The 12,500-nt window shown below is 44.6% G+C and overlaps 1 protein-coding gene across 1 annotated transcript in view; it reads right to left on the bottom strand.

The window, feature by feature from the left end:
- Positions 1-12,500, bottom strand: part of cdh13 (cadherin 13, H-cadherin (heart)) — a 382,402-nt gene that overhangs the window by 172,474 nt on the left and 197,428 nt on the right. The window contains exon 7 of the mRNA XM_031564913.2: positions 2,863-3,007. Within this exon, the coding sequence (XP_031420773.1) occupies positions 2,863-3,007 (145 nt within the window). The remainder of the gene's footprint in view (positions 1-2,862; positions 3,008-12,500) is intronic.

Below are 12,500 nucleotides of genomic sequence, written 5' to 3'. Positions count from 1 at the left end.
AAAAAGGCCGGTGATACAATCTCAGCTGTCGCATTATTCCAGTCATTTATGCACAGCTCCCAGATAGAGCAGTGTGCAGAAGCTCACTTGCACACACACACGCACACACACGCACACACACATTGTCATCAATTACGCATGCAAAAGCACACAACCAAAGCTTCAAAGATCAAAATCATTTGAACCAACACACACACACACACACACACACACACATACACACAGACACACAGGTAGAAGGAAACAGCCTGATTGTTCATGGAAAAAACCAGCAGGGCCCAACTAAGAAATGTTAAAGGAATTCAGATTGTTTGCTGCACTGCAGGGTTTGCAAAGGTGCGAACCTTTCAGTCCATGTTGGACTTTCCCTCAGCGTACAAAGGGGAAACGAATATGTGGTTTCCTAAACAAGTGCACCTAATCAGTGAGCTAGTTCATCACTGAGCACCCAAACAGCCATATGCCAGCAGATTAGGTCATTGCAAAGACATTGGGATGCTAACATTTCATAGCACTAACACATTCTCATACACATACTGATGCACATGCATATAAATGTTAGCTTTTACACTAGGAATGGGACACACCGGCAAAAAAACACAATACGATTGAGTCACAGAAAACAGGTTGTATCTAATTCTTCATTTAAGCCACTAGAGTGTAGCGTTTTAAGGTAGAAGGTAGCACTCACACTGGAGTAAAAATGGATCCGTATTTTCGTATTTCCACCACACCGTTTGGGAATCATCATTTCAGTGCCACAGAATGCCAAATCCGGACCAGAATGATTGACACCTGCAAAGTGTCTTGCAACCGCTAATTTAGGATCAGCCTGGCAGATAATATTTTCATGTTCATTGATTGTAAATCGTAATCGTCTCCTTGTTTTTTCCGATATATTGGATGCCACCTTTGGTACGTGCAAGAATGTGGAGTTGCATGATATAAGCTTTCTTTTTAGTTTTGTTCTCTTTCTTGGTCACAAGGCTGGTAAAAGTTTTTAAACTCTTAAACCCATGGCTGTGTTATTCAGGTGTCCCTGGGGGATGTGTGTGTGTGTGTGTGTGTGTGTCTGAGTGTGTCAGTATGACCCTGCTGACATTCTTTGACAAAATTCCATCTATTGCTGAGGTTGGCATGGAGATCTTCAATTCTCTTCCACTTCTCCACTGTTCAAGAGCAAAGAATGTCTGAGATATAGTAGTACAAGCAGACGCACATAAATACTCTACCCGGCAGGAACATTTGGACATTACTGCCAGTAGAGCCCTGCAATCTAACCACTCCAATTTTTTTTTAAATCCAGACTCCAGTTTGAACTCCTATTTCATTCAAGGGATGTCACAGCGTCAGAGAAAATAACATCTAGACCTGGAAGAAAACAGGAACGAAGGAATGAACGAAGGAATGAACAAACAAAAGAAAAGGGCAGCGAAGGATGAGAGGAGATGGAGCCAGTCGTGCGGCTACGAGAGAGGACAGATAGAGAGAGAGAGAGAGAGAGAGAGAGAGAAAGAGAAGAAAAGAGAGAGACGTGGAGTAACTCAGTGGCTGAGTGGCATTCTCATTTCTGCGGCCCACAAGGGCGGAAAGAAGAAGAGAGCGCAGATTTCACCGACTGGTTCCCACAATGTCTGATTTACTGAACAACAACAATAACAATCACAGAAACATAGAAACCAAAGCCAGCTTTTACTAGAATTGAGAAACCTCAGAACCTCAGAATATGATGTTGTATGATGTCAACCATTTCTGCTGGCAGCTTAAAGACCATTCAGTATTTTTTCGTTGTTGTTTTTTGTTGTTTTTGTTTTTTGATGTTGTTGCATTGTGTGGCTTTGAACTCGGTCTTCCAAATGTCTGCAGCAAGTCCAGAAAGGGAACTGTATGGCCTCATCAGGTCAAGACAGAACTGTGATGTTCAAGTTCATTGTGAAATATAGGCTCTTACTGGTCTCTCAAACTATAATTTGGTACATTTCCTGGAAGAGGCTTCTTCCCCTCTCTCCTTTGTGGTTATTGCACAGGGACAGCATGATCCACCATGTCTGTGGTCAGTACTGACCTCTGAAATGAAGCCTTACACCACCTGAGTGACAGCTGAAAAGCCATTACCACAGTAGTTTCCTCTGTCCACTTCTCTCCATGCTCTCTCGTCTCCCTGCTCTTTCCTCTGAGACTTTTCTTCCAGACAGCCATTAACACCACCTCTTAACCTCTCTGTGTTGGTTTGAGGTGACCCTGACTGATCCACATAAACTGAAGCCTCCCTGTCGATACAGTGTGGCATTCTCCTCCACTATCTCCTCCACTATTGGGCGAGACCATGTCGTAAACATGATAAATATGACACATACCAATTATGGGAATTTATCGCATCACTTATGTTAGATTATGGAATTATGGTAATTTATCACATCATTTATGTTAGATTATGGGATTAGAGTAACGTATCACATCATTTATGTTAGATTATGGAATTATGGTGATTTATCATATCAGTGGATACTGGCTTGCATAGCAATTCATGACAAGAAAATAAATCTATCATGATATCATCACGATATGGATATACCAGTCATACCACTTAAATCAATCTACTACTAATACTATCAGAACTCTTCCCATTCTTCCGTATTTTGTATCAATTAGGTTACGTATGAGTCCATCTGACTGCCATTGCCCAGGTCTGACGTATCACACCCTATGAGACTACAATACTTAGCCTTTAATTGCATTAAGTAAACATGGCCCTAGTTGTTCTTCAGAGACTGAGGTGTCCTTTCAGACTGGACTCTAACCCCAGCAGTGCCCCCTGGAGGCCGAGACGAGACAGCGTGGTGTTACCCAGGGGGAGCCTACCTGTGGGTGACCCCTCCAGCACCTCTCCGGAGTAGCGCAGCTCCCTGAAGATAGGCCGGTTGTCGTTCTGGTCGATCACGGAGATCTCCAACAACGCAGGTCCCTCTACCAGACGGCCGCTCATGTCCACCGTTGACACCTGAAGCTGTGGAAATGGAGAGAAATCAGGGGTTCAGGTTAGGGTTCACAGTTTTGGGGGAGAGGGGTTGATGCTGTTGATGGCTGATTGATGGGTTGATGGCTGATGTTTGATTCGGTACAGTTCTGACTGTCTCGTTCTGGAGTGAGATCAGATTTATATACAGTCAATGAAGTACACACAAGAAAACAACACGTTACAGCTTTCTTACAAGCAATCTTTAGGAAGAAATTAGAATAGATTATTTTCAAGTAAAACTGTAACAGGCTCTCCTTGTTCCTGACAGGCAGAGCCTCCCTTTCACATCTCCCTGAGTTCAGCGCCGTTTATATGAGCTTCACTCGGCTTGTGAAAACCCTCACAAAAGGGAAGTCCATTAGAGCACGCTCATAAACAAGCAGGACAATCATGTACAGATTCTTTTTTGCATTTATTTGTTTCTTCATTGCACTACCTCTCTCTCTCCCTCTCTCCCTCTCTCTCTCTCTCTCTCTCTCTCTCTCTCTTTCTCTCCCTCTCTCTCTTTCTCAATCTCAACAGACTCTGCCGCGTCGCTAATAATGAAGAGATGGACAGTGATAAAACTTAACAACTGTAATTTTCTCCCAAAATGATGTGGCCACCATTTATCCGCTCGTGGAAAATGAAAATCGCAGAAGAAAAGAGAGGCTCTGAAGCATCCATCTCCGGGCCTTTCTGTGCGGTCCAGGGGTAATTGCTGCCTATTGTAGCTCATGGCCGGCAATTATGCCAAACCATGGCAGGAGAGGAGATGAGTGCTTGTCCCTGACTTGAGCTGATGCCTTTTACGGGGCTGCGGATACCATTGGGCGCGATCGATGGAAGGATACGATATGATGGTCTAGTCAGTGACCTCCTCCACATCACCCCACCCCACCCGACCGTCCCTTACCCCTCACGAGCGACTGTGTCAGGTAAGAAAGGAGTGAGAGAGTGAGGGCGCCTGCACAGAAACACTCGGTTCTTTTCTGTTGCTCATTATCTGAGGTTTGGTCATCTGTCGGCAGACACAGAATCAGGGCGAGAGTGATGGTGGTTGGGGGTGCTGCTATATGGGAAAGGCAAAAGAGTTTGTGTGTATGTGTGTGTGTGTGTGTGTGTGTGTGTGTGTGTGTGTGTGTGTGTGTGTGTGTGTGTGTGTGTGTATGAGTGTGTGTGTGTGTGTGTGTGTGTGTGTGGGTGTGTGTGTGCGTGTGCGCGTGTGCATGTGTGCGTGCGTGCGTGCGTGCGTGCGTGCGTGCGTGCGTGCGTGCGTGCGTGCGTGCGTGCGTGCGTGCGTGCGTGCGTGCGTGTGTGTGCGTGTGTGTGCTTATGCATTGATGTTCTGCAAGTGCATCTGTTTCTGTTTCAGTATCTGTGTGCGTGCACTGGAGATTCCAGTAAATGTTCTTGGAGGCTGATGGACCTATATCTAACCCGAGAGGGAGAGAGAGAAAGAGTGGGGGAGAGAGAGAAAGAGTGGGGGAGAGATAGTTGATAAGGGTGTGGTGTGGTTGTAATGGTCTCTGAACAGCAGCGGTGAGGAGGGGGAAGTGTGTGATGGGGATTTCTCTGCACTCTCTGCAGGATGGAAAAGTTTCTGAGGACCTGCAGGAGGCACCCAGAGTCGAGCACTAACAGCTGCACCCTCTCACACTCTCTCTCTCTCTCTCTCTCTCTCTCTCGCTCTCTTTCTTTCTCTCTCTCTCTCTCTCTCAGGCACTCCTTTTCAGCCACTCTCTCTGACTCTCTATCTGTTAGCCTCACTCTCTCCTTCTCTCTTCAGTCTCTCCTCTCTCTCCTCCCTGTCTTGCTCACACACACTCCCTGATAGCATCTCTCCTCCCCCTTCTCTCACACACACACACACACACTCCCTGTTAGCATCATATCTCTCTCTCTCTCTCTCTATCTCCATCTCCCTCCCTCTCCCTCTCCCTTCAGTCCTCGCTCTCTTTCCCCCTCTCCTTCTCTCTCTGCACTGTAGGGGCTTTCCTTAAGTCCTGCATCAGTTATTCATGTATTCAGCCCGGGCCGTGCTCGTGCTCGTGCTCGCAGAGTGCTGCTGGTGTATCCCTGCTCCCCAGGGGTTTCCATGGTTACACCGCTCCACGGTATCAGCATCAGCAGCGGCTCCACCACCAGCAGCGGCAGAGCATGGGCCAGCAAACAGACAAACAAACAGGCCCATCTCGGCACTCAGAGACCACGGTACCCCCTCCCCTCCCCTGCTGTGTGCAGTCAACGTACGCAAGCACCTGTTCCAACTCAACACTCCACCGCCCCCTCAGTGCTCACTGCCAGACAGATGCCATCAAAGTGTTCAGTGAGACCGAATCTCCGGGGAAATGTTTTTTTCTTCCCTCTGTTAAGCGTGAGCTGGGATATGTGAGACGTGTCTAACACAAGATGAGCTCGTTTACTCACGTGTGTGTGTGTGGAAGCTAGCCTTCAAAAAACAACTCCCAATAGTGTTTCACAGATGTGCTTTGTAAAAAGGCTTAAAAGACTACCACACACCTAGGTCTAACAATGCAATGCAAACCACAACAAGAGGAAACTTAAAACTCAATGTTCATATTATGCACGAGCTAGACATCAGTATTGCACTGGTTTACCTCTGGTCACAACTGTGCCTCTTCGGCAGAGAAGAATCCATTTCACTGTCTTAGAGTATACGGCCAAAGTGTACATCAAAACTTTGTACGGAAGAAAGATAAGAACACACTTCCATAAATGAATGTTTTTGTGTTTTTTTTAATTTTTGAACATCATATTCTTTCTTTTTCTCAACCGGTACACTCCTCTCAATTTGCTTAACCCTCCTATTATGTTTGGGGTCAATTTGACCCTTTTCAATGTTTAACGTCTCTAAATACATGATTGACATCGTTTTTTTTGCTTCATATTTAATGACTTTTCCTAATCTAATGGGGACAACTGGGTAAACACAAAATGAACATGATGATATGTTTTCAATGTCCTGTACACATGCTTTACGCATAGGTGTTGTTTGGGGTCAATTTGACCCCAGGCTGTTTTAATTGTATAAAATATATAAGAAATATAAAACATTTTCATCACATTGTTATTATTCTTGATAACAGAAATAGTTTTTTATTCCATATGTTATAGATAACAACAATATGTACTTAGAAATAATATAAAGCCATAAAACACCAGAAGGATATCTCTTTCCAATTTCAAGTCAATCAGTGAGATTTGATGATGATCTGCATATTTCTCCATAGTGGTGTAACATATATTCTGGATGTATAAGGGGGGTGGGTGGGGGTATTGTTTTATTTTTAAGGGCTATTTAGGTAGTCAACAAACAAACCTAAAGTACCTGACACATAAACTTGGGTAAAAAAAAATATTATACTATTTTTTTGGAGGTTTAAATTGCTGGGGTCAAATTGACCCCAAGCATAATAGATGTGAGTCAAATTTGAACATAATAGGAGGGTTAACTGAACTTCTTTCGTGTCACCACCAGCAGCCTGCGCCCCTCAGGACCGTGTCTCTTGCCCCCTCTCAATCAGACCCGCACGGGCAATTACATTAGCCCCACACGGCTCCTGTCGCTTCGCCTCTACATCATGGGTAACAAACGGCAGCCCCTGTGTCCTCCAACAGGGCCCCTTGGGGCCTGACCGTCACCGGCCCCGCCTGGCAGCGGGAGCCCCGGTTCTGAGTGATCCATCATGGGGGCCGAGGCCTTGTGCGCCGCTCCGCCCCTTACTGCTACATTAGCAGCTCCTGTCGCTTTCACTGAGGCATGACTTCATCTGTACGATACACTCAGAAACACACACACACACACACACACACACACACACACAGACTTACACACACTCTCACTCACACACACACACACACACACACACACACGTCCATGCTGGGTCAGTCTCTCCCTTCCTCTCCATCCCTATCTCTCTGTCTTCGTCCCCTCGTCTGAGTGCGCTGTGCAAATAGGGCTTAATGACACAGATGCCTGCTGAACTCACAACATTAGGGCTTCACACGCTAATGGGCCCATAGATCATCACAACCCTCTTGCACTGCCTTCTGGGATACGGGAGGGGGTTATTTATGAACAGTCATCACTCTCCGTCTTCATGAGACCAGAAACTGCTGACACTCTCAAAAACAAGGATGGGGAGGGTTCTAATGGGTCATCAGACACTTGTACCATCATTCCACAAGACACACACACACACACGCGCGCACACGCGCACACACACACACACACACACACACACACACACACACACACACACACACACACACACACACACACACACACACACACACACACACACACACACACACACACACACACACACACACACACACACACAGTGCATTTCTATCCCCATGCCCATACACTGACATGAACACGAGAGAGAGAGATGGGAAACCTTCTCATAAAATGACTTATAAAGCTATAAGCTTATAAACCTAAACTTCCCTTGAACCGACCCACACCCAGCTGTGGTGCAGAGCGTCTCCACAACTTGCGAAGAGCGTAATGTCTCCGTCCACCTTCATGTGTGAAAAGCCCAGCTCAGATGGATGACACGATCTGCAAAGACTGCATGTCAACACACTCCATGAATCAATGGTCTTCCATCAGACACCATTAGGAGGCACATGTTGCTCTGCTTGACCAGCTGGAGGAGAGAGAGTTCATGGGGAAAACACACACACACAGACACACTCCATCTAACACTATCCCTCTCACACATCCACTATCTATCTATCTATCTATCTCTATCTATCTAACTATCTATCTATTTATCTATCTCTCTCTCTATCTATTTCTAGATAGAGAGAGCCTCTCTCTTTCTATCTATCTATCTCTATCTATCTATCTAACTTTCTATTTATCTATCTCTCGATATATATATATATATATATATATATATATATTTATCTCCTCTCTTTTCCTCTTATTCACACTCCTCCTCCCTCTCTCTGTGTTCTGCTTGTTTTCTCCTCCATTAGTGCTCCTAGTATAGCGGATGCCTTTCAGCAGGTGAGTCTTTCAGCAGGTGAGTCTTTCCCCCGATAAAGATCAGGCTTTTGTTGCCTCAACTGGAGCCTTCCGCTCCCATGTAATTTGGCGCTAGACTTTATCAGAGGTTTGAGACTACTTTATTCTGTCCAACTCTGAGAGATGTAGACTGAGTGGGGGAGATGGAGGCAGAGAGAGAGAGAGAGAGAGAGAGAGAGAGAGAGAGAGAGAGAGAGAGAGATGGAGGGAGTCACAGGGGGAAAGGAAAAATAATCTAAGATAACGGAGACCATTGGCTACTGTGTCGACTGTGTCTTACATTGGGTTTCTACGCTTGAAAATCATCTCATTCATTCCACCTCTTCTACAGCAGCTACCACACACTGATGTGCACATCTAGTTATCATTCACATTCATATGACATAACAGAAAGCATTTATTGTAGCGAGACCATTTGACCCAACGTGTTTGTTTCGTATTCGTAACATAGAATGAACTGTTCGAAACATTTGTTTTCCTGCTGGGAAGGAGATATTCAGCTCTGCTAATGCCGAGGAAGCAATCTCTAGAACAAACACGATCAGACAAATAGGATTTACTTATTTGCATGAACACATGCATCTTACTTTACATATGAATACCATCTAAAATACTCTACAGCAAACGGATGGGTGATTTAGAAGCGCAAACACACATAAATGCTTAAGGATATGAGCATCCTGGCCTGAGCTTAGAGAGTGTGTTAGTAAATGTATCTGTCAGACTCCTAGGCTGCCGCTGAAAGACTACACACTCATGGCTAAAAAGTACATTTCCATGGAGTTTAAGTCACTGTGAGTGGCTTAGCCCCTGTGAACATATCTGGACATATATGCAGAGGTGCAAACCAATGGTACAAAACTTTTTAAGTACATTTAAATGCAAGGAATTCAACCCTAAATGTCAGTAAAATCTCAGTGCATTACTATCAGCTACAGTGCAGATGCAGATACAAATGAGCTACTTGTTGATACTATATCCACCCAAGGCAACAGAGTTTGGAAAAAAGGAGAACAAATATTCAGAGAATGTGTTTGCTGTTAGCCTTCTAAATTTCTTCAGCGTTCTGGTCAATGTGCCACGCTGTCTGAACCAAGCTGTGACTGAGCCCTAACGTGGTAGATGCACACCGAGGGCTCTTACGCACAACAAAGAGGGAACTCGCGTAAAGCCCCATTTGGGTGTGTCTGATCAAAAAGTTAGGTGTTGCATGGAAATTATTTTGTGGATAGAGTTCTACCACTGATGTAATCTGCGTGGTCCGAGCTACTGATGCTTCTAGTGTAGTCAGTAACAGCCATTTCCTCACTGTCCCAGACCTAGCTAGCCATCAAACATGTCTCAAGTCTTGTACATCATGGTTACAGAAGCTGTCAAATTCAAATGTGACGGGGTCGTAAAGTAGCCTTGTCTTTGTAATTTGAATAAGTTAGCTTAGTGACCTTGACGTTACCACCATGCTCCTGATATTGTCAAATAAGGAGAGGATAGACAAGTAACTTGATCGAAATTCATAGGACAAGTCAGCAACCTATGAAGGTTTTTGATATTCAGCCAGCTCCTTTCAGCTAAACATTTATTTGAGTAGCAAACTCAGTGGGGCAATTTCATTCAGAGTCCTGATGACTATACTCATAGTCAACTAGTGTTAGCTAACATTTTAACATAATGTTATATTAATATGCAAATGGAATACAAACTGATTCAACTCTGAAATGGCATTTTATTATTGAGTCAACAAGAATCTACAAACAATGTGAAATCTACATTGATTACAAAGGCTGACAAAAATGTGAAAGGCTACCAAAGCGGCTTTGCCCTCAGTGTGCGCATGCGCCCAGTAATGTTTGCAAATAGGAAACCCGTCTGTGATGCAAATATTGGCTCGTGCGAAACCTTGCTCCGATAGACTGTTGCCAGTTTCGGTAATGCATGTTTTGGACCACACTGTTGTGTGTTTTGGACTACATCGACGAGGCCTAATTAGCCCTTGAGGATTAAAAACTACACAAAATAAGCGATCATTGGATCATTGTTCAGTTTACACAAGTGTCACCAATGTGTAACAAATAATGAACAATTTTCTTTTAGCCGACTCCGTGATATGAATGCCATCGCATTAGTCCTAATTAAAGTGAGTGGTTTGCGGCTCAGGCTGTGCGGACTGGCTCTCTTAAACGGTCGGTGGGTGCGGGTATTAAAATACCATGCATCGCCTATACACAAACACACACACACATACACAAACACACTCACGTACACACACACACACACACATACATACACACTCACGTACACACACACACAAACACAAACACACAGACACACACAAAGTACTTTCTCTCTGAAGTCAAAAATTGGTATGTGTGTACAAGGAGGCAGTGATTTAATTTGGAGGAAAATTCCTTATTAAACACTGCGGAGACAGAAAAGCACAAAGGGGCCTCACGGGGGGAGAAAATTACACACGCCTCACATCACCGGCTGTCACAGCGCAAATTAGCACTCAGCCGCGATTACACCGTGTTTATTAGCCAATCTGGGTGTGACCGTACCCATGCCAGTGAACGCCAGCTCACCAGCCTTCACTCCGTGATCAGAGGGGCAGTGGCTAATTGAGGCTCAGTGCAGGAGCCCCTAATGGCAGAAACTTCTGGAAAGGAAGGAAACTATTGCAACTTGGAAAGTGATAACACTTATGTCAAACCCTCTGTATCCTACATTGCTACGTAATACGTCTCTCACCATCCTCAGAGTCACAGATATCCATACTCATGTTGAATGCTGTTTGAATACCCCATATAAAGTTAACTGGCCTATCAGGGTTGAAAGGTGAATATTTGATACAAAAAATATGTATATATGTACTGTATATATGTATGTATGTGTGTGTGTGTATATATATATATACAGTATGTATGTGTGTATATATACACAAAAAAGAATCATTTAAAACTCAATTTAAAAATGTAAAACTTCAAACTTCACCCTTGATCTCAACTTTATCAATAAACAAGGCTTTAGATTTCAACATGTGCTGGTGCATATTGCTGTTCAGCTTGAGGAATGAGATCAAGTTATTTACCATATCTCAATTGAATGTGACAAGTGAGAGGGACCAACCGGTAAATGTTTTAAACAACCATCGTCCAATCAGAGAGAGCATAACTGTGAGATCTAAGTCTTCTTTATCATGGTATCAAGATAGGACATTTCGTTGTCATGGCGCCCAGGGGCATACGGAGATGAGAGTTTAAATATTTCTCATACCAGCTCAGGCTGAACAGTTGAAATGGAGGCAATATTAGGAGGTCCTCAGGGTTTGGCAAGGGATATGAAACATGAGCCTATTAAACCAAATAATTTTACACTGCTCCAGAAACAATCACTTTAATGTGTTTTCCTCAATACTCAAAGCATATTGGCTCTGCCTCTTGTGCAGTAGACTGTGCCCTGAAATGGATGATCCCTTTGGTACCACAGCCGAGCTTTCAGTGCTTGTTAGGACAGTCAGAAAGAAGGAAGGCGTCTGCTGTATCATCTACATACAGTTCTCTCTCTCCCTCCCTCTTCCTTTCTTTCTCTCTCTCTCTCTTTCTCTCTTCTCTTCACCTTTCTCTCTCTCTCTCCCCCTTATTTTCTCTCTCTCTCTCTCTCTGTCTCCCTCTACCTTTCTTTATCTCTCTCTCTCTCTCTCTTCTCTTCACCTCTCTCTCTTCTTCTTCTCTCTCTCTCTCTCTCTCTCCCCCTTATTTTCTCTCTCTCTCCCTCTTCCTTTCTCTCTCTCTCTTCACTTCTCTCTCTCTCTTTATACTCTCACCCTTTCAAGAATGAAGGATGAAGAATGAAACGAATCAATCACAAAATTACAATTAGTTAGTATGCACAACTGTGTGATGGGAAGAAAAGAAACCTTTTATTCTTATCTTATGAGGAAAATCATTTCAAACATTCAGGTGAGGGAGCATTAATTAACTATTTCAATCCGGCCTCTGTGCCGCTCAGCTCATGTTTTCCTCTTAAGGTACCTGTTTCTTTGTAATGCTGTCTTTGCCCCCTTCATCCCCCCCCCCCCACTCCCACCCTCCAACCCACGCTACCCCAAGCAAACTCCTTCCTCACGGATAAAAGTGCCTCTCTCCTCTCCCTTTATTGTGCGTCCGCTTCACTTCTGAAGTGCCATGAAAGGTCTTGGGCGAATGGGCTTATTACCGCCGATGAGGCCGGTGCTCGAGAGAGAGAGAGAGAGAGAGAGAGAGAGAGAGAGAGAGAGAGAGAGAGAGAGAGAGAGAGGCCCACGACACACCAGCCCCTGGGCCCTTTGTGCGCAGGAAATAGAGCTGCGTCGAGGGCCTTTATTCCAGCTGAAAGACCAGGAGCGAGAGTAGCAGTCAGTGAGACGGGGCGGAGGGGCTCAAGGAGGGGTGGAGGGGTGGGGGG

Source organism: Clupea harengus, chromosome 3 (assembly GCF_900700415.2).
Source record: "Clupea harengus chromosome 3, Ch_v2.0.2, whole genome shotgun sequence".
In the NCBI taxonomy this organism is placed as follows: Eukaryota; Metazoa; Chordata; class Actinopteri; order Clupeiformes; family Clupeidae; genus Clupea; species Clupea harengus.
Note: the sequence above shows the minus strand (reverse complement) of the source record. Positions and strands in the feature narration are given on the sequence as shown.